This window comes from Galleria mellonella, unplaced genomic scaffold (assembly GCF_026898425.1).
Source record: "Galleria mellonella isolate WM207_F2 unplaced genomic scaffold, CSIRO_AGI_GalMel_v1 utg146, whole genome shotgun sequence".
NCBI lineage: Eukaryota > Metazoa > Arthropoda > Insecta > Lepidoptera > Pyralidae > Galleria > Galleria mellonella.
Window position 1 is genome coordinate 8,610,455 of NW_026441999.1, and position 23,405 is coordinate 8,633,859.

The following is a 23,405-nucleotide window of genomic DNA, read 5'->3' on the forward strand; positions in this document are numbered from 1 at the left end:
ATACAATTATATAAGTACAGTAAGGCGGATGGATGGAGGGATGAGCAGTAGCGCCCTTTTTGAAACATCACCAATAGCCAAACTGCGGTTGCCAATCTGCGTGCCAAGCGTGGCAAAACTGCAAAGCTGTGTATATTCCCATGGTATTATTCAATTCTATAGGCAACGGTTACCACTTTCCATCAGGTGGGTTTTAAGCTTGTTTGCCATTTTAAATTGCATGATTTGTATAAGTATGGGAGAGGAATTATTAGTAACAAGAATTGACGTGCCTATCCTGTTCCCCTGGAAACCATCGTGGTTATTTACTGATGACGCACGCCGGTGTATACCGATAGCGCAGACGAGTTTTTTTTTTATACAATTTAGAATGGCAAACAAGCTGACGGCCCACCTGAGATGGAAACTGGTAACCGTTGCCTATAGACATGTGCAGTATTGGAGAAATCCATGTGGATTTATTAAGTAAAGTAAAGCGGATTACCAGCCCAATTGCTAGCAATATATCCTATCAGGTCGATCTCCACGTGGTCTCCCCTCGAGACCATCGTGCTGAATTCAGGTGTATTCATCACGATGGGCTAACTGACCTGCCATTTCATTCTCACCTGGTTTGCCAGTTATTGCTACGCTTGGCAGGCGTGTTGCTAACTGCAGTTAGGTTTTGGTGATGTTTGAAGAGGGATGCAACTATGCCTATGCCTCGACCATTAAATTTATATACATCTTCGTATTATGCGAAAAATTTTATATAGCGTTTTGGCAAACTTGTTTCATTTTTTTTTATCATTTATTATTATTATATTTATTATACTGTTAGATAAAAAAAAAGTCTATTGAATTTCGAGTATAAGATATTAAGTACAAGATACCTATCTATATAATTATATCTCAAATTATAGCAATAATATATTTTATCATAATCTTAATAGGTACATCTCGATCACGACTCGAAATCATGTCTGGAGTTTACCGTTTGAAATAAGAATTAGGAATATATTATTTTTAATTATTTTTCCGTTAAGAGAGGAATAATTTGTTAAATTTCTTGTTACAATAAGACAAAATTAGTTTACAAAAAGAAATAATAAAAATAAATAAAATATAATGAAATAAGAAATGTAGTTAAAATAAATATACATAATTACGTATCGAATAATTACAATAATATTTTTTTATTGAAAGCATAATATTTGTAATAGGTACGTCTCAGAACAGTTTTAAAAAAATGGGGGTTCTAACAAAACCCAACAGTCTAGCAGTTAGGGTAAGAATTTACTTTTTTTTTATATAATACAAATGGCAAACGAGCATGCGGTTCACTTGATGGTAAATGACTACCGCCGCCCGTGATCATCCACAACACCAGTGGCACTGAAGGTGTGCTGCCGGCCTTGTAAAAAGGAATATGCTCTTTACTTGAAGGTGATGTTGTCGTATCGGTTCGGAAATACTGCTGCTGGAGGTTGATCCCAAAGAGTGGTTGTGTGTGGAAGAAAGGGACTTGAAAAATCCACGGTGGAGGACCGCCACTCGTCCAGATGGTTGGGATAGAACTTTAGTTTGTGGCGGATTGCACGGTGGTGTAAAACAGCAGCAGGTATCACACCGAATAATTCCTTAGAATACTCCCTGTCTATATTTAATAAAAATAGTGATTTAACATATCTATAAGCAGTAGGCCTTCCTCGTAAAGAAAGTTTTACTGGTAGTTGCTAAGCTTGGCAACCCAGCTGGGATTGGCAACTGAAGTTAGTCTTTGATGATAGTTTAAGAGAGACGTTGCTGCCTATCCCTCGATCGTTAAGTTCACTTAGTCATCTCTTACGACATCCACGGGAAAGGAAGTGATGGCCCATTCCACGCCAGGGACACAACGTAGGTAATAAATTGCTAAAACGTCGGATTCAAACGATAGTAGTTTAAGAGAAAGGCGTGGCATATAATATGTAATTACGTTATAAATAATCAGAGCAATATATATTTATCGTGATCATAAAACTGTAATAGGTGCGTCTCAGTCGCGAGGCGTATTAACAACGTCTGCGATCCACCAATTCGAAATTGATAAAAAAAAATCATTAGATTTTTCAACGTGACACGAAATAGAATGAATCGTCTATAGCTCTCCTCGTCACACGTTCGTTATCGTTGTTTCATCATCGAGCCATACGGTAACGGAACTTAAATTTTATATTGTCACTTGTTTGACACGCGAGACGAAGGTGTGAGATAAGCTATATGATATCCCAATACTCGAAGTCATATCCGAACAGTTGTGGCCTGGCACAGAGCGAGGCAACTGTTTAGTTTTCAATATAAAAATAAATAACGAAAATATAATTTATATCGTTTAAGAAAGTCGACATTATTCTCGTTATTGTCGTTACTCTTTTTAGTGTTTTTGGAAGTGCTGTGTGGAAATGCTTGGTGTTTCCGTTATCATGGTAAGTTTTTTCTTATTTAAATTTAATTTATTTTATTTTATTAAAATTTAATAAGTAATATAGTATTTATTATTATGATATCAATTATTTCTATCTACTTTAACCTTTTTTTACTTGCACTTGTATAAATTTATAATATTTTTAGTTTGTCCCTTTATTCATTTATTAATTAATAAAACATTAAAGTTACAGTCAATTTTGTGATATTTGTGTATATATTTGTTATATTATAGTATATAAGCATATAGTAACACTTGGAAAGTCATTAAAATAACTAAATAAATAAATAATTGCTTGTTTTCTCTTAATATATTCAAAAAGTGAATATACAAAAGCATATAAATTCATAAATAAATAAAAGTGTACTCTAATTGGATTAATTAAATTTGAAAATAATAATGCAATAATGCAAATGACATGTGAGATTGTAAAACGAATAACTTAAGCTACATAATTTAAAAACTGCATATAGTCGAGTTTCTTACAAGTTCTTCTCAGCAAAATATGCTTGTCAAACAGAATGATACGGTACAAAAAAATTAATTAAAACGAATTTGTATTTGATCATGGTTAAATTGCTTAGACTAACTTAACCGTAGTGGTATTGATTTTTTAGCACCCTAAACTATTGATTTTTATTATCAGAAATTCAAAGGCATGAGGCGGTACAGGGCTTGGGTGACACAGTATATACTATGACTGCCATTTATTAAATGTCTATTCATGTAAACTAAGCAAATCAGTGCAGAAAGAGACATCGTTTGGAATGACTAAACTGTATTAATAGTTGTAGCGCTTCAGCTGTTCGCTAACAACATGCTTTCTCACTGTACTGGGTTGACTGGAAGAGATCTCTGTCAGAGATAAGTACACCCTTGCTCACAACATTTATAAATACATTATATTATATGTAACTTACAAGTGCAATAAAGAATATATAAATAAATAAGCTGATGGCTCATTTCATGGAAAGTGATAACCGTTACCTATAGACATAAACAGCGTTGTGAACATAACAGAATACACTGTGACACCTATATACCTCTGTTCTTTCTAATATCACCGCGACATCCCATGTATATAGCCGGTATCTTGCCTCCTCGGCTACCAGACTGTGCAAAAGGCGTGGTTACCTCTGTCTCACTGGGGGGAAAGGGATAGTTAATAATGAAGTCTAATGGCCCCATTGCTAGCAATATGCCCTATCAGGTTGACCTCCATGCTGTTCTCCCTGTAAATCATTGTGATTAAGTCTTGGTCAATTCGTCAGGATGGGTTAAATGACCTGCTTTCATCCTTACCTATTATTTCTCACTGGTGCCAGTGTATACCGCAGGCGGGCAGTGCCATTTTCACCCATAAAACCCCTGTTTCACTCGTGTTTCTATCAAGAAACATCTGTATTTGCATGGCTGTGTTTCGGTTTGTAGGGTAGACATATGGCTGTGAAATTACATGGTACGGAGACATAATATCGTAGTCTTCAAGAATGACTGTATGATAGTTACCATACCATCATATTATATTCTATATGATCCATGGGGCTGTTCATGTCTATAGGCGACTGTTTAGCATTCTAAGCATGATGAATAAAACTCGCTTATTCTTTGGTTTATATTGGTCATTTTAGTTCTTTTGTGTTTTTTCTTATGTCGAATTCTATCCATGTAAAGAATTTCCTAGCTAGCTTCCCCATAACTCACTGAGTTTACCACCAACCATGTAAAGGAGCTGCCTACTGCCATTTGTCTGATTCAACGGTGCTCTGATCCTATTGACTTACCGCTGGGACTCTTCGTTCCTTTCGTACTGCTTATATCTTCATATGGAGAAATAGAAATGAAATGAAATGAGATTTATTCATAAAAATATACCTATAGTTTCTTATCTAATATGAATATTATTGTTTTAAAAGGGTACAGTAGTTATGGTTTTAGAAATGGGCTTCTAAATAGGTAGAAAAGCGTGGCAGTAATGTACAGGTCTCAAATGGTTAATTTTTTTATTACATATATATATTATACTAACATTGTTATAAGATTTTAGTTATCGATACATATATGAGGATGTAAATGTATGAAAAAATGGATGAAAAACCCTTCAAACAGAAACACAGCCATGCAAACACAACTGCTTCACGGTAGAAACACGAATGGGACAGAGGTAGTCAAACGAATTTTATGCAGTTGTGTTGTGTCCATTGTACTGCTCATGACTATAGGTGACGGTTACCACTTTCCATCAGGTGGGCCGTCAGCTTGTTTGCCATTCTAAGTTGTATAAAAAAATAGTCTCTTTCTAGTCTAATATATAAAATTCTCGTGTCACGGTGTTTGTTACCAAACTCCTCCGAAACGGCTTTATCGATTTTTATGAAATTTTGTGTGCATATTGGGTAGGTCTGAGAATCGGCCAACATCTATTTTTTATACCCCTCAATGATAAGGGTGACCCACCTATAAAATTTTGTTTTTTATTTCTTTGACAATTTTTTTTATTTTTATTATAATATGATTTAGCATTGAAAAATACATACAACATCAAATTTTCACCCTTTTACGATCAACCCCTGTTTTTTAATCGCGATTTTTATAAGGTAAAGTTTACAGGTTGCAAGATGGTAATCCAATATAATAATTGTAGTAGGATAAATTTTCATGTATAGTTCTAGAAATAATGTATATGGTAAAACAACGTTTGCCGAGTCAGCTAGTAATTGTTTAAAAATATCATTTATATAATTTATTTTAAATGTATATATTTATACGACTTTAACATATTTATATATTTTTATTTAACTATTTATAAATGTGTACATGTTTACCTATCATTTCGCGGGTCACAGCGCGACACAAAACTATAAATATCTGGTAATAAACAAGCAAGTTATAATTGGCTGAGATAAATATAATGTACATAGATTCAGCTTGCGTACACAGCTTAGTAGTTGTCAGAGGACTGACAAAAAGAAAAAAAAAGACTTAAATTATTATCGTTGACAATACAGCGACATCTAGTTCCGAACTAAGTAAAGCTTGTATATTTTAATATATCTCGTATAATTTATTTTTGTATATTTTTTTTCTCTCTCTATATATATATATTCATTTCTTAGTAATACTTTTTTTTATGGGTGAAAAAGGTATGGTAACCCCGCCTGCGCTAACGGGATACGCTGGCGAAGCACCAGTGAAGGGTGATCGATGAGAATGAAAACAGGCCAGTAAGCCCATCATGATGAATTCATCAGGAATTAACCATGATAGTTTCCAGGGGGAACCGCGAGGAGGTCGACCTGGTTGGGTATATTGTTAGCAATGGGATTCTCAGTCTCTATTACTAACAATCCCTTTCCCCCCTCTTAGTAATATTAATATTATGCATATAAAACATCCAGACCAATCATTGTATTGTAAAATCTTTATTGTACATAATTCATACTGTATACATAAAAAGATTTGATATACAATGGCGGACTTATCCCACAAAGGGATCTCTTACAGTCAACCTTTGAGAAGCTGAAAGAAAACTGTAGAATGTACAAGGCTAATAACCGTACAGTTAAAGATAAACTAAATAATACTCAGTAAAAAATTAAATATATATTACAATAAAAACAGCTTTTTAATCGGTGATAATGGAATGGTAACTCCACCCGCGCTATCGGTATACACCGGCGGGGCACCAGTGAAGGATGATAGGTGTGGATGAAGCAGATCAGTTAGCCCATCGTGACGAATCCAACAAGAACTGTTCACGATGGTTTCTAGGGGGAACCACGTGGAGGTCGACTTAATAGGGCATATTACTAGCAATGGGGCTGTCAAACTCCATTACTAACAATCCCTTTCGCCCCAATAAAAACAGCTGTATACACCTACATCATTGTGTATTATCATACCAGCCGTGACCTGTCCACTGTTAAACATTGTTTTTACTCTAATAGGGTGGTTTGCCGATAGTTGCCACACTTGGCAAGTAGGTTGTCAACCGCAGTTAGGTTTTGGTCATGTTTTAGAAGAGACCATGCTGCTCATTTCTCGAACATTAAGTTTCTTTAGTCGCCTTTTACTTTATCTATGGGAAAGAAAGGAGCGGCCCAATCTACGCCGGGACCACCAGGCAACCACACTTAGACCAATACAAACAGTTAAGCTTATGAATACAATAAATAAATAAATAAATGTTTGTATTGTATGAGGATCGAACCTGTGACCATCAGATGGTAAAGCAGTGTGTCAAATTTCTTCAAGATTCTTTCTATTCATCTTAATTTTGTCTTTTTTTTATGCAACCTAGAATGACAAACAAGCTGACGGCCCACCTGAAGGAAAGTAGTAACCGTCGCTTACAGACATGAGCAGTACCATGGACATAACAGAGTTTACTGTTTCGCCTATGATACTTCCCATGCGTTGCCATTCCTGAGGACTCAGATGTTATTCCTCTGTACCCTGTAAATTCACTACCATATCCCACACTTCAAACGGAAACACGGCCATGCAAACACAATTGCTTCACGGTAGAAATACGAATGAGACAGAGGTGCTCAAGCAAATGACTTTTGTACAAAGTCTCCCTCTAGTGGTTGTCTAGACTGGTGTAGGTTTTATGGTTCCGTACACAAGTGGCGCACGTTTATTGTATTCATCTTTGTGGTGAATGAAAGAATTGTAAAAATATTTTTATATCCATGCTTGGGGTTCACGCTTGCTTGACTTCACGTTTCCCAGTTTAAAAGTTATAATAGAGATTTATTTTTACATAAAAATTGGTGTAAATCGATTTCAAGATTCAGTATTTTTATTTGCATTTCATATTGTTTAGAGAGTGTGGTTGCTTAAATAAAAAAAAAATACATTTACTCCTATAAAACCATGGATGATATAACAATAGTTTTAATAAATTTTGTCTATTTATCTGTCGTTATGTTTATGCTTGTATTACGAAAAATTACTGCATCAAATTGGATACGGTTGTATTTCAGATTTAACTTAAAACTGGTGTATGTTTCATCTTGGCACGCCTTCTAGAAGTAGTATATAGGTTGTCTGTAAGAGATTGTCCTAGCGATAAGACCCCTTTTGTACCTTTATGTGTATATTTCAATCTGTATTTATGTTACTGTATTTCACTTGAATTATTCACCTGTCATTGTATATTTTTGTTTATGGTGCAATAAAGAGTTAAATAAATAAATAAGTAAATATATTTAATTAGTTTTCCTACTTTAGAAAATGTTAGTTATTCAATAAAAATGTTTTCTATTCCATTCCATTCTCTAATCCAAGTTTCCCTAACCTAGTTAATATCAAAAACAACGTTGGCCCAATTTCGCTCTATCAGGATTACTATCAGCTATTAAGTAATTTATGATAAACATGATATTTGTTTTGATAACAAAGTTATATTTATTATTATTTATAATAAAATATATATATATATATATATATATATATATATATATATTTATTATAATTAACTGCTGGTACATAGGTATATTATATTTGTAAATATTTGGTAATAAAAACGGCGCCTCGTGTAGGTGCAAAAAAATCAATGTAAGATATTAAATATGTATATACTTAAATTAACAAGCTATTTGTGTATATTCGAACAAGGGTATTGTTATGTACAAACCGCATAGAGATTAAAAGAGATTTCGTTTTAAAGAAAAGCACTAGTTTAATTTATTGTCTCTTATCGAATTAGTTGACAGAAAAATTTAAAAATGACCATTTAAAAATATTTAAATGTAAATTTGTGTAAACACCAGAGGGAGATTTTGTACAAAAGTCGTTTGTTTGGGCACCTCTGTCCTATTCGTGTTTCTACCGTGAAGCAGTTGTGTTTGCATGGCTGTGTTTCGGTTTGAAGGGTGGGATATGGCAATGAATTTACAGGGTAGAGAATAATACCTGAGTCCTCAGGAATGGCAACGCATGGGGGGTATCATGGGCGGAACAGTATACTGTGTTATGTCCAAATACTGCTCATGTCTATAGGCGACGGTTACCATTTTCCATCAGGTGGGCTATCAGCTTGTTTGCCATTCTAAGGTGCATAAAAAAAAATAACTTTTTTAAAAGTTTATCTGAGGGAGAGCATGAAAAATTCGATATAGCATGAAAACGGTCGGGTTTTGCACCCGTACCTTCTATGTCGCCCTCTATCGAGATCTCCTATTAGTTAAATTTCATACTTCAATAACATTTCTATAAAAACATACAATTAGTAAAATTGATAAGCGTCTATTAATAAATAAATGAATGTTTATGTTTGTTTGTTCGCAGAAACCATCAATAGCGTGTATATTGCTATTCCTCTGCATAGCTGTTATAATTCGGGAATCGAACGCGCGACCGCCCTGGTTAGCGCCCGGTAGCGGCGTGTTCACTGAATCAGCAGAATGTCACACAGATGTAAGTCGTGTAACTTTTTTATTATTAATTTTTACATACATACATACATATCTGTGACGCCTGTCTCCCGTTAGGGTAGGCAGAAACAATGGAACGCCAAATGCTTCGATTCAAACAAACCTCTTTCGCTTCTTCCATATTCATTAATAAATTATTAATTATTCATTTATTAATTTTACTACTAGTTATTTCCGGCGACTTTGCTTGTGTCAATTAGTATATAAATTATCCTATCTTCTATAAAAAGTGTTTCAAATTTCATTCTAATTAATTTAGTAATTTTCGAAAGAATGAGTGTGAATAATATATAAAATCCATCAATGTTCACAATATTTCGCATTTATATCACATCATAGTTATTATTTTTATGTAGCCTTTAACTGTCCACTGCTGAACATAAGCCTCCCTCTTGGAAGGGTTTTGTCAGTAGTTGCCATGCTTAGCAGGCGGGTTGGCAACCGCAGTTAGACTTTGGTGATGTTTTAACAGAAACGCTGCAGCCTATCTTTCGACCATTAAGTTACCTTAGTCGCCCCTTACGACACTCGCGAGAAATTAAAACGTGGCCCATTCTATGCCAAGACCGAGGAACAATGAATAGTAAGGAGAATAACGAACAGACGACAGTTTATTAAAAAAAAAATGTCCTGTGTGTTTTTAATTTTTTTTTATACAACTTAGAATAGCAAACAAGCTGACGGCCCACCTGATGGAAAGTGGTAACCGTCGCCTATACACATGAGCAGTAGCATGGACATAACAGAGTATACTGTTTCGCCCATGATACCCCCCATGTGTTGCCATTGCTGAGGACTCAGGTGTGATTCCTCTGTACCCAGTAAATTCACGCCATATCCCACCCTTCAAACCGAGACACAGCCATGCAAACACAACTGCTTCACGGTAGAAACACGAATAGGACAGAGGTGCCCAAGCAAACGACTTTTGTACAAAGTCTCCCACTGGTGAACATCTGATTAAATACTCTCTGGTTAAATAACATCTTGATACATTTTTAAACATCATTTAAAATATATACATTTTAAATATAGTTTTAGTTAATTAAAACCTCTAGTAATTAACAGATAATAACAATTCGTATTTTGGTTGTTATTTACAAATAATTGATTAATATTGACCAATACAAATATAAAATGATTTAATATTAAGTGATTTATATATACTTTAATAACTTTTATCTATATACAATTAATGATATTATAGGTGATTGAAAAAAAAATTGTTGTATTATACAATTAATTTATATGACAAACGATAAGACGCAACTTAATGGATTATTTTTTTTTTGTTTTGTTTAAACATTCCAGTGTAAAAACAACGAGTGGAGTTTGATTCAGACGTAAAAAAATATATAATAAACCTATAAATAAAATATTATTTTTAAACGGTTTTATTTAGCTCGACCCGTACGGTATTTATTTATTTGGGTCAAAATTAGAAATTGGAATTTAAGCACCTTCCCGTTGTCAGATTGATCTGAAATTTGGTACACAAATTTAATTTAGATGACAATACAATATAATAAAATCAATAACATTATAACTCTAAGATGGCCGCCGATACAAAATGGCGGATTACATATTTTTCCTTAACCCCCGCAATATGGGTATCAAATGAAAGGGCTACACTAGTAATACACGATGATTATGTCAAAATTTCAAATTCAAGATGGACGCTGTTACAAAATGGCGTATTAGGTGGGGGCATGATTAGTCGTATCGAGAACAGTTGCGTCTAAGATTGTGTGACGTTAGAGGGGCAGATAAAAAAAAATAGGTAATTAGATACCTCGTTAGTAAGCGGTAGTTATACCACCCAAGTTAAGGTAACAGGTTAAAACGTACCGAGGACTGTATGGCATTAGGGTGGATAAAAATGTAATGTTGTAAGCGCTTCCCCCTCAAGATTGGGCGCATCTTGTTGTATATTAAGCCTTGCCCCTTTACTGGACTGCGGGGGGGGGGGGGTCGACCGTCAAAATGCCCCTTAATCGTGGGAACAACATGGTAACAATAAACAAAAAATATCAACAAATATAAATAAGACTGGAGGCTTACCATCAGTACTTGAAATATTTGTAGGTGCAAAAGTAATGTTGCGGTCCAACATTGACGTTACAAAAGGATTGGTAAATGACGCTATAGGCCACATTACAGAAATTTTTTGGCCTCAGTTCCGTCGAACCCAAATGTACGAAACAGATATATCATCAGTTTTAATTGACTTTGGCACAGACGGCATGCACGTTATTTACCCTAAAGCCATACAGTTTCCAGCAAAATTCAATTATGGTACGGCTGAAAAAAGGATGTTGCCCTTAGTTTTGTCATAGGCATTCACCGTCCATAAAATGCAGGGCAACACCGTCGACCATGCAGTAGTATATTTGGGTTCAAAATGGTTTGAGGAAGGACAAGCATACGTGGCTCTAAGTCGAGTCAAGTCTCTGGAAGGGCTATGTATTGAGGAATTAGATTGTACTAAATTATCAGGTAAGAAACCATGTAATAATGATGCACTGAATGAATTAAATAGAATGAGGAATATTCGGTAAACAATTTCACTAAATACTAAAAACAAGAAAATAAAAATCGGTAAAAAAACTTTTAAGTTAAACGGTTTTATTTTATGTGCACTGAAAACTACAAAATAAATAAATAGTTACTTACCTATCAACCTACGTAGGTGATCTTGGTCATTAATATCTCTGATGGTAGTGGTTGTCATAACATGAACCATGTCAGCGGCCGAAAGGCAGTTCATGAGAGAACACTAACACCAGGGTTTGCTTGGTAGGTAAACTAAGCAGCCCACACTATAACAAGTAGGTATTTTGACCTTCTAGTTCAGAAATATTTAAGTACTAGGCAGAATAGCTTTTAGGCATATTAGACTAAAATAAAAACGTGGGGCCCCTCTGAAATCATACCTATAGCAGAGCATATCTTATACTTTGGTAGATCATGAGCTCCGCGTTCGCTGGTGAAGCCGTAACGGCTGGTTATTGATGGTCAAAACCTCCAGTTACGATTATAGTAAGTCGATTCAGCGGACCCTGGACTCCGGAGCTATGAGGTTTCGGATGCGATCGGGATAAACCGCTAGGATGATGATGATGACGATTATAATAAGTCGATGCAATCCACACTTAGTATAGTAGAAAGTAATACAGAAATAGTTATTGGGCCCCACGTTTTTATTTTAGTCTAATATGCCTAAAAGCTATTCTGCCTAGTACTTAAATATTTCTGAACTAGAAGGTCAAAATACCTACTTGTTATAGTGTGGGCTGCTTAGTTTACCTACCAAGCAAACCCTGGTGTTAGTGTTCTCTCATGAACTGCCTTTCGGCCGCTGACATGGTTCATGTTATGACAACCACTACCATCAGAGATATTAATGACCAAGATCACCTACGTAGGTTGATAGGTAAGTAACTATTTATTTATTTTGTAGTTTTCAGTGCACATAAAATAAAACCGTTTAACTTAAAAGTTTTTTTACCGATTTTTTTAGATATCTGTAAATAAAAAACTGGCATTACGTCCAAAAACCTCTTAATTAAGGGATACTTATGTTCACCAGTGGTCAGTTAATGAGTTAAAATAAATTTAATGAAGTTATTCTTTTTTTATCCAGTTTAGTGGCACAAATTAATTTTGACTTCTTTTTTGTTATAAATTTATTAATGTGGTGTCAAGATGTGTGTAATAAATATATTTGATACAAATGATTGTGATATCAGGAAGGTCAAGGAATTGTAGTATGTGATATGGAGTTATAAAAATTGGGTCAATAGTGATACCACATCTCACACCGAGGGTTCCCTCTTAAAACTACTCAAATAACATTTCATTTTTTACTCTAGATATATGTAAATTGTGTATTCCCTTACTTTTAAGCGATTTCAAAATGAAATAAGTTTTGAATTTGCTTTCAAATCATTTGGATTTATCTTTATTACAATAATAATTATTGTAAAATACTATAGTTTTTTTTTACAATAATTGTAAAGTATTCCAATAAAAGTACAAGGTTTGTACACTATACTAAAGAGTTAATTAAACGGTCGAAAATTTTATAATAATTTCCACTGATACAATATTATTTATCAGTCCATTAATTATAAAGTAATAATAATAATTCGTATATTTATGCTTAAGATAATTAAACGTACCAAGACTATAAAAGTAAATTGACCGAACTGAAGTGCAAAGCACATACTTCTCTTTTTTTTAATGTGGCAATGCTGTCAAAATTTACTGTTCCTTCCTTAAGACTTCGTATAGGTTGTGAGGGTTAGCACATTCCCATTTACAAACTAACTTATGCGATTCTTAACTCAAGTGTGGGATATGGCTGTGAATTTACAGGATAAGAGGAAGTGGCTATGAGTTGTTATGATCACTCACTATTAGGTTAGGTGTATGATTGTTTATCTTCCAATATTAATAAAATCAATAATGATTGGTGTTGTCATCTACCTATTAATTTTATTTTTATGGCAGATGAAAAGGTAGATGACACAGGGAGAGAATAACAAACTTCTGTTCAGTCTGTAATAGAAAAAAAAAACAACAATTATCATAGGCAAAAGATCAGAGCTGTACAGCCTAGTTCGGTATTTCGAGTGAAATGTTTAAAAAAGGAATTTTCTTTCTTTTTAGGACGAGCTCCTAGATCTCTGTCAAAGGTGCGCCAAGCTCACAAAATCAAAACAGGCGTTCCCAGCGTGCTGTTCGACCGACTTGCAAGCAAGGAAATGGTGTTCCGACTACGTTTACTTTGGCAGAGGCCAGTACGATTTCTACTGAGTCTGTGGTTTCGAAATAGTCACTAAACATATAACAATTTAGATTTTTTACGTATCTAGAATTTAATGAGCGTGTATTATTAAAAAAGTTGATATAAAAAGTCCAAAATCAATCTGCAGAGGTTTGAGTAAAATCACAGGTGAATTCTCGAAAGCAAAGTGACGTGAGATTTCAAACCGGTTAAATTTGTAATGTTAAGTATGTTTCAAAGATTGTAATAGTTTACGACGGCCATATTTATTTTATACAGTCACTATGTAGCCTGTAGTATTTATCGAAATCCGTCAAGGTGTATAATCTATATATATTTTTTCAACTTTTTTTTGTGCTTCAGAAATTGAGATATACATTCGAAAATATTATACATCTTTTTTCATCAGTTGCGTAACAATATGTATTTTTTAAATGTATGTTTAATTTAATACTAATGATTTTTTTTACAAACATCAATTCTAGTATAAAGTCGTATTTTTCGAAGCAATCTAATTGATTTAAATATATATATATATATATATATATATATATATATATATATATATTCCATTACTCAGGGAATAAATACTAGTAATCACAGAATAACTTTTATTCGTTTGTTACGTTATTAAATTTTAACAATTCAAGATTTTTTTTTATAACAGAAACACTTCAGATTTTTTTACGAATCCATATTGTTTTACTTTTGGCGGGAATGCAATTACGAGTTCATTCACCTGTCGCGTACGTAATCGAAGACAAAGTAATAAATTTCCACTACTTTCTTACATTTCACTTATTATTATGGAAAATTTTAGATTCTATCAGTAACAAATTATGATTCAAAGTTGGTGTTTCGATGGCTTTTATAACTTAAACTTTATGTAGGTACTGAATTCTCTGAGAATTGTAGTCGTCATAACTAACTAAACATTTATTGATTAAATTTTGTGAAAAATGATCGTTTGTCAAATATTTATGACAATAATTTGATTTCATTGATGTATTCTTTTTTAAGTTATTATAATTGTTTTAATATTGTTTATATTATATATAAAAGCACTACTTTAATTTGAAATAATTTTAGATAGAATGCTGTTAATAATTTAAATCAGTTTACTTAAATTTGATTTGTATTGTACATATAATTAATTAAATGTGAATTATATTAATAATGAATTGAGTAAATGCAAATTAATATGATTGAATTATGCGTAACTTTTGCGTGCGCAATGTGGCAACGGTATTAAATTAGAATGTTAAGATTTTAAAATGTTAACAGATACGTGTAAATGTGTTTTAAATTGAAGTTGGCTGATTTTTGTTGAATATTTATTTTAAATAGAATTAAAGAATATTAACTATTTATCTCAATTATGTATACAAATATTAATCATTATAAATTGACCCATTGAACAATGCAATTTCGTGTTACCATATTCATAGTAAGATGGTAGATATAATAATTAATATTTTGCTTGAAAATGTATAAATAGTTGGAATAAAGATCTTCTCCAATAAAATCAAAATTATTAATAAATATATGTGTTCAATTAAATAATATAATACGATATTTTTTAAATAAATATAATTTATATATTTATTTAAAATAAATTTGAGTTAGGAAGTACCTATAATAATTATAATTAATTAAATTTGAAATTTGATTTTTGTAAATTATGATAGATTAAATTTCTAAAATATTTATAGGTACTTAATGTATTGTACAAAATACAATAAATTGTGATATTTGTAATGTATAAATTTTAAATTAAACGTAAATAAATTAATTTAGGTAAATTTTAAGGTATAGTGATGTAATTATTATAAAATGCAATGTAAATAATTAAATATTTATCCGATTTATTATGGATCACAAAGTAAGTGTATTAACACAAAATTAATGTAATTAATTTACGTAAACTAATTTATTTATAAAATAGATAATTAAGAAACATAAATTAATTTATATGCAAGAAGTATAGATTTTTTTATACATAAATTAGTTTACGATAAAGAGAAAATTTGCTAATGTGATTTTGGATAAATCACAAAATATTGAAACTGGCTGTGATAATTATGTAGGTAAACGAAAACGTCGAAGAAGTTGAAAATGAAATAAAATTAATTTTTTAATAATGATGTTGTCTTATTTCTAATATTGTATTTGCATGGCTATATTTCAGTTTGAAGGGTGGGACATGGCAGTGAATTTACAGGATATAGAGGAATAACACCTGAGTTCTCAGGATTGACAACGCATGGGGGATGTCATGGGCGAAACAGTATACTCTGTTATGTCCATGCTTATGTCTGTAGGCGACGGTTACCACTTTCCATCAAGTGGGCCGTCAGCTTGTTTGCCATTCTAAGTAGCATAAAAAAAATTCGGTATGCTAAAGAAGTCCAAATATATGTCGAAATATCCATAGGAGAAGAATATCAACACTTTAATTGCTTAACAGAAATTGGTAAATAAAAGCATAAAATATCTTGACAACAAACTCGAAAAAAATAAACACCTAAGTTATGGGAAAAAACCTACGCCTCATAGAGTCTGAATATTTTCAAACGATGCATATAATTTTGATTAAAAATTAAAAAAGACTAAGATCTTCAGGCTAGTCACTAATTGTATTTTGTATTCCTTTTTAGTTTATTATGATCCTAAAATAGACAAAACCACAGGATTTATTGCCTGTTTCAATAAAACTGAGCTACATTAATTATCAATAGAAAATAAACTTTACATGTGTTATTGCATCGTTTACAGAATGTTACAGAACTCTCTAAATTTAATTAGAGACAAATTGAGATTAATTTTAACTAACTGCAATCAGGTGATCAATTTTTGTATTATTATTAAAAATCAGCAAACTATCTTAATCGCTGTGTGTGCCTCAGCATAAAATGAGCTATCCCTTCCTTTCCCATGAGAGTCGTAAGAGGCGACTAAGGAAATTTATGGTGGGAGGATAGGCTGCAAACATTACCCAAAAAGCAAACTGCAGTTGCAAATCCGCCTGCCAAGCGTGGCAGGTCACCTCCCTCCCTTATGGGGGAGGCTATGTTCACCAGTAGACAGATAACGGCTGATACAACAATGATAGTAAAATTATTCTATCTATAAATGAGTAAATGTTGAAATTATTTTCTTTATGTTTAGAGTAAGGTACTAAACATGGTATATATATGAAATAAGTAGACGGTCATTAAAAATCCATAAATTAATTTATTTAACACTATTTGACAATATTGTAACAAGTTGTATGTACAAAACTTTTTTCTAATTTTAACATACTTTTCTCCTAAATATGTCACATATTTGACGCGTGGTGAGTTGATAATTTGTAAAAACTTACAAAAAGTGAGATGTTGTTACAATTAATAATAAAAATGCTCACACCTGCAATCATAGTGGGGGTAGACAGATTTTTATTAGTAAAATTAATCTATTAAATAAAAAAGTCTTTAAAGAAACAATTACAAAATTGTTGATTAAATATCTTATTCGCGTTTTCGAGAGAACTCTTTGATACAATCTTTATATATATAAAAAAAACTCTCAAAACAAGTTGGGTAAATACGAAAGGTACTCTATATAGAACAAAATTATTGATAACAGTATTTAGTGTTTCACAATTTATTGCTAGCAACATAAGTCGAGAATATGTAAATTATTTATTTATATTATATATTTTATAAAAAGTGTTTTAATAGTTATTAAATAAGTGTGCCTAAACTGATTGAAGATATGGAGCGAAAAAGGCTCTTTTGATCTTAGAGCAGACATGTGAAAATGTGGAATCTTTTCCCAGTTGTGATACATAAATTAGGTTTAAATATAATTTTAATAATAATCCATCTAGTTTTGAGAGTACCATACATAATTCCGTCACTCATATTTAGAGGTTTTTACTGAATAATGTAAATTAGTGTGTCAATATTAACCTAAATATATAATTAAGTACAAAATATTGTTTAGTCTCACAAGTTTTATTCATTAAATCACGACACAGTTGAGAAAACTTAACATTAAATTTGTGCAATCATATCATTTTGCCATTTGTTTACATTCGACCTGAATTGTACCATTTTGACAGTTTATAATAACTTTTGTAAATGTCAAAATGACATAACTGCATATAAACAATAAATATTTCAGACTATTATCACAATTATTATATTAATGTTATTTCGTTAAAGCGATGTTAAAAAAATATTGGGCATTTAAAAAAATATTCGTATATCATTGCGTTTGTAAATTAATAATAAAAATTGTTGATGTCAAGTCGCGACTAACGTGTAGTGTGAACACTATACCTCTGACCTTTTCAGTATATTATTATTCGTCTAACTTACCCATACCTATCTTTGGATAGTCTTTGATCAACTGACTATTTACTATAAATAAGGGCAATTTATATTAATTTACATACATATGGGCTTTTACTAATCTCAACTATGTAACATTCCCGCATGGACGGATATTAAATATCTAAGTGTTGTCAGCCTATAAAAGCGATGTGGTGTCAAAACTATTTTGTGATATAAAATATTTTGCTATTTTCTATCACAAAATTGATTTGTTTTTTATATTTTGTTCCATATATGCGTGTTCCAGTCATTTACCCTGTTCATGGAAAAGGGATTTCGAATTAATCTGCATTTCCAACTAATATCGTTATCTCCAAGTAAAAATACATTTATATCTGTATACTTGAAACTGTTATATTGATAACTATGTCTGTCTGAGTTCAATGAAAATGCAATGTATTATTATTTATGTATTTATTAACAATTACTAGTTTTACATTTATGTAATTTCAATCAGTCAATAATATAAAATAATTTACATATGTTTATGTAATTTTTAAGTAGAATAAAATAAACCCAATAAAATGTACCTATTGTAAAAAAATAACAATTTTTTTTATACACTTGAAGAAAATGTATTTTATACTTGTGGAAACGATTGTATTTGTAAATAGTTACATTTACTATAAGAAATCTACATTTATTTACATTTTGATTACATCACTACTCTGTACATTTCCTAATTTGAGGTTCTATCTTCCAATCCAATGCAACTATATTCATCATTAAATTATTAAATTAAATTATTTATAATTCGTGAAAAATATTAAATTACAATATCTTGAATTACATTCAGACGAAACAAAACTGTCACAATTTGATTAAATTATAAGATTGACAAATGAATTAATAGGTTGTCTTGATCGGTATCTTTTTACAGATCGTCATTTTTACTATTAAATTTAACAGTAGACGCATTCTACGAGTAGTATAAATATTTCAACAAATAAAAAATGCATGTCACGGAAATAAAAGTACGTATACAATATTATTTGCTGTAACTTCTTGACCACCCCGTGTGGGGGAAATATTTGAATGAATAAAAGTCACACTTTTGGTAATCACAGCAAATCATCATCGGAGTGTTGCTTGTCATATATTTCCTGTAATTTCTGTTGTTCTTTTATCTTCTTCATTTGGGCGTAGATCGACGCTGCCTTATAATTAATTGGACCGTAGTCTTTGAGGTCGGCATCTGCGTATATGAACTGGTCATCCGGCTTGAAAGGCTGTGGATAAGAGTTTTTTTTTTTATATTGAATTATTGATACAATAGGTAAATATCTATAACAAGTACATACACAGCGCCATCTATGTCTAAATTAAGCGTGTACTAATACTAGATTTTAACATGAACCCAGTAACCCGGGGGGTAGTTGCCTCTGGAATTGAAATTGGGGTAAAGGAGTTCGTTTCGAGGACTCCATATAACCTTCCATCAAAGGTCATAGACGACCGTGATTGATTGACTAGATTTTGTTTTGTAAACACAGAAAGAAAATAAACTAAAATAAATGGATATATGTAACTATATACTGAAGAATACGAGTATATATTGCGCGGGAATTGAACCCACACCCTTCGAAACATTATATACATCGCTATTAATGCAAGTCATCGAATAAGATACTTATTGACTTCAAACATGAATAAATTTGAAGATTACAAAATGTTAACTATACAAGTTAACATTTTGTAATCTTCAAATTTATTAAAGGTATATATATATATTAACTATTTATGTATGTATATTTATATAGTTAAAAATGAGGCTGGAACTTACATACGAGTATAAATGATTTCTTTACGTAATAAAAATATTCTCTACAATAAAAAAGTCGCAGTCACTGTAAAACGGCAAGTTTATGTAAAATGTCAAGTTTATTCATGCAATTTATATATAATATATTTTACACCTAATGGTATATATATATATATATATATATATATATATATATATATATATATATATATATATATATATATATATATATATATATATATATATATATATACATATATATATATATATATATACATATATATATATATACATCATAGTATAAAAATATATTGAAAACTATAGTTTAAAACCAATACATAAATAAAATAGATATATAATAAAAAAGATTCAAAAAAATTTACTAGTAATAAAAAATTACGTATATAAAATAAATGGTAATATGTGTTAAATGAAACTATTATCTAGAATAAAAAAGTTTGCAATATGCATTATTTAAATTAAATTGAAATTAATTAAATTAATTTATTAATATTAGATATAGCAAAATGTATAAATTTCATCAAACAGCACTTCGGAATCACATTTCGGTGCATACTGTTATAAAAAACTAAATCCAAAACTTAGTTTTCTAAAAGCGCTTATAAAAATATTGTTATTGAATTATTAAGCAGTTAATAAGCAATTGGAATGAATTTTGAAATTACCTTTTTTATTTAAAAAATGTATGTGTCACTCTTGGTAAAGCGCTCCTAGAAATAAAAATACAAAAAGAAACGTCACAAAACGATATTGCATGCTTTTCGATAGCATTATGTGTGGGTGGCCTAATTTTTTGGAATACATGCTGTATTTATTACATAGAGAATATATCACTTAAGCACATATTACCATTAAAAGTGTAAAATTAAACGTAAGTTGAATATAATAGTATTAGTAAAATAATTAATATTACATAGCAATTAATGTAAAATTAGTAAATGTTACAAGTTTTATTACAATAAAGATATTTTTCTTTCGTAAACATATTTATCGATTATATATCATATTATACTCCTAAAATAACATTTGACTGATTAGTGAATTATCTTTATTTATTTAGTTGAAAAATATGTCGATTAGTAAGTTCAATTATACGCCTATTCTAATTAAATGACAAAGAAAAAATAAAAAAAAAAACAAAATCTGTTATAATTAATATCGAATGTATTACTTCTTAGTTCTTATAGATTCAGAATAAAAGTTACCTTATATTTTAAATAAACTATTTAATAATTTTATATAATACCATTAACTCACCTTTCAAACGTCGATTTCGTTAAATTTAAGTGTAGCATAATCACTTCTCGGTTGATTGTGACTGCCTTTTCTTTGGCTACTGGGTACATTACTCTTATAGCTACTGTTAATATCTTTGTTAGTACTATCTGCACTACCTATAGTGTACGTATCATATAAATGTCTATTAGAATTGACTGTATTCTTAAATTTCAAATTGTGATTACCTAAAGCTAAATCAGCGTACACTAATTTTTTATGTTTAGGCTTCTCCTCCTTTGGACCGAGCGTGTTGAAATTCGAACTTGTCGTTTGCTCGGGACCTAAGTTTCTCGTTGAATTTGATATGTAGTTCCCTTTAAGAAGATGCAAGTATGATCTTCTTTCAGACTCATTATATTCTGGTTCTGGATAATCAGGCTTTTCATAATTATCGTAAACTCCAACACACGACAGTTTTTCCCGTAGACTTTCCGATTTTTTCAAACGATTTAATTTGTGGCTATTCTTTTCTCGAGTTCTGTTTAGTGTTTTCGTGTAATATTGAGCTTCGGCTGGTTGGTATATTAAAGGACCTATAGTATTATTATACGCTCTTTCTTGGTCTACAGGTATTCTTTTATCTACTCTAATAGGTTGGAAATAACAGAAACTGTGATGTTTCTGTAATGGTATTTGAAAATTCTTCTTGTTTTTTCCTTTTGAACTTAAATTAGTAAAATGATTGCGTTTTTGCATGTACTGTTGCTGTAGTATGTTAGTATTCTGTAAAATGAAACATCATTCTGTTAGTAAAGAGAGACAAAACATGTTAAAAATGGGATAGCAACTAAAATTAAAAAAAAAAAAAACATAAAAAGCATTATACCTGACCGTTTTCATTGTATGCAGTCATATGGGTTTGAACCGAGTTGCTACGTCTAACTAAAGATTTCTTTGGTATAGGTTTTTCTGTTAACTTTGGTATTTGTAACGTTTTATTTGGTGGTATCACTTGTTTCATTGGTAATCCAACTTTGTTTATCCCTGCTTGTTCATTTAACTGATTAACAACCGATTTTACGAGTGATGTAGAGGGTAATGTTATTGATAAGTTTCGTTTAGGTGTTGCACCTATAATATTGGGTTTACTAGAGTCTTGGTTTTCTTCTTCTTCATTATTTTTATAATTAGTATCCTTTTCTGGCAAACCACTTTTAGTAGTCCTTTTTGGTGCAACTACTGGAGCTGCACTAGCTTTATTCGCAGTTTTTGATAAATCTTCAGCAGATCTAGTAGGTCTCATAGGACCATCGATAGTATCAAATGATTTTGACAGTGTCGAGTTTATCATTGGCATAGAAAGATTCATATAGACGTGATTAGATTTTGTTGGTGATATAATGGGAGATATTTTAGTTCTAGGTGCTGGAACTGGTCTGTTTAATGAAGTTGTAGAAATATTGATATCATTATTAATGTCTTCGCAAACTTGAATTGAGTCTGTTAAATTTTCGAATTCTTGTATTCCACTGATATTCGATTTAACTTTAAGCAACGATGGATAATTTGCATAAATAATATCTTGATCAAGAACTAAATCTTTTTCATTATCTGATTCTCCTTGAGTTTCTTTATTATTGTTAATTTCATTAAAGTTTTCTCCATATTCAGTATTAGGGTAAAATCTTTCTATATTACGTTTCCTCACGATTCTCATTGACTGAAACTGTCGTAGTTTTTTTATTCTTTTCTCGTTTCTCATATTTAGTGAGGAGAATTTTCTGGTGTCACTTTCCGAGATCTCTTCATCAATGGTAGGAAATTGTTTAAGAAAAGAAGATTGCATTGCGGGCAAGTAAGGATTTAATAATACCGTTTGATGTATTGGATACATTTGTTGAATGGGAGGTAAAAGTGAAATACCGTAAGAGTACTGCGAACTTGACGCGGGTGACACTGGATATGTAATAGTATTTTGTACGAATGGTGGACATACCACTCTTGGTGTGAATGAAGGGTTAGTTGTCAATTGTTTTTGTAGTTGCTGAATCCCCTTTATTGTTTTTTTATTAGTCTCGACCACTCTAGGTTGGATAGCTTGCACGGGCTTTGTAATGCATGCCAAACAAAACATGAAAATGAAGGAAATAAAATGATTAGATGTGCAAATAATAATTGAAGCATAAATTGGCTGATACAACATGATCAAGAATCAATCAGTAAAACCAGATATTTAAAAAAAAATTAAAAAAATCTGATATTCTGATATATTGATAATATTGTATTCCATATTAAACAAAAATGTATGTGGGTCAATAAAGATTCATGGGTTAAAATGTAATTGACTAAT

General features: G+C 31.4%; 2 protein-coding genes across 10 annotated transcripts in view; one reads left to right on the forward strand and one right to left on the reverse strand.

The window, feature by feature from the left end:
• The first annotated feature begins 2,039 nt into the window (after window positions 1-2,039).
• LOC113517833 (uncharacterized) lies at window positions 2,040-14,201 on the forward strand. The gene is made up of 3 exons (XM_031909172.2): window positions 2,040-2,447; window positions 8,741-8,869; window positions 13,558-14,201. The coding sequence occupies exons 1-3, from the start codon at window positions 2,424-2,426 to the stop codon at window positions 13,702-13,704; spliced, it is 300 nt and encodes a 99-aa protein (XP_031765032.1). The 5' UTR covers window positions 2,040-2,423; the 3' UTR covers window positions 13,705-14,201.
• A 2,688-nt stretch (window positions 14,202-16,889) lies between these two features.
• Window positions 16,890-23,405, reverse strand: part of LOC113514629 (hemicentin-1) — a 573,783-nt gene continuing 567,267 nt past the window's right edge. For 5 of the 9 annotated variants that reach the window (XM_052891883.1, XM_052891878.1, XM_052891882.1 and 2 more), the window contains 4 exons: window positions 21,942-23,162; window positions 21,095-21,838; window positions 20,503-20,547; window positions 19,196-19,283 (listed from right to left, as the gene is read on the reverse strand). In XM_052891883.1, coding sequence (XP_052747843.1) covers window positions 21,098-21,838; window positions 21,942-23,162 — 1,962 coding nt within the window. In that variant the 3' untranslated portion in view covers window positions 19,196-19,283; window positions 20,503-20,547; window positions 21,095-21,097. Of the gene's footprint in view, window positions 19,284-20,502; window positions 20,548-21,094; window positions 21,839-21,941; window positions 23,163-23,405 lie in introns of those variants that run through there. The other 4 variants (XM_052891877.1, XM_052891884.1, XM_052891880.1 and 1 more) reach the window with 4 other exon arrangements.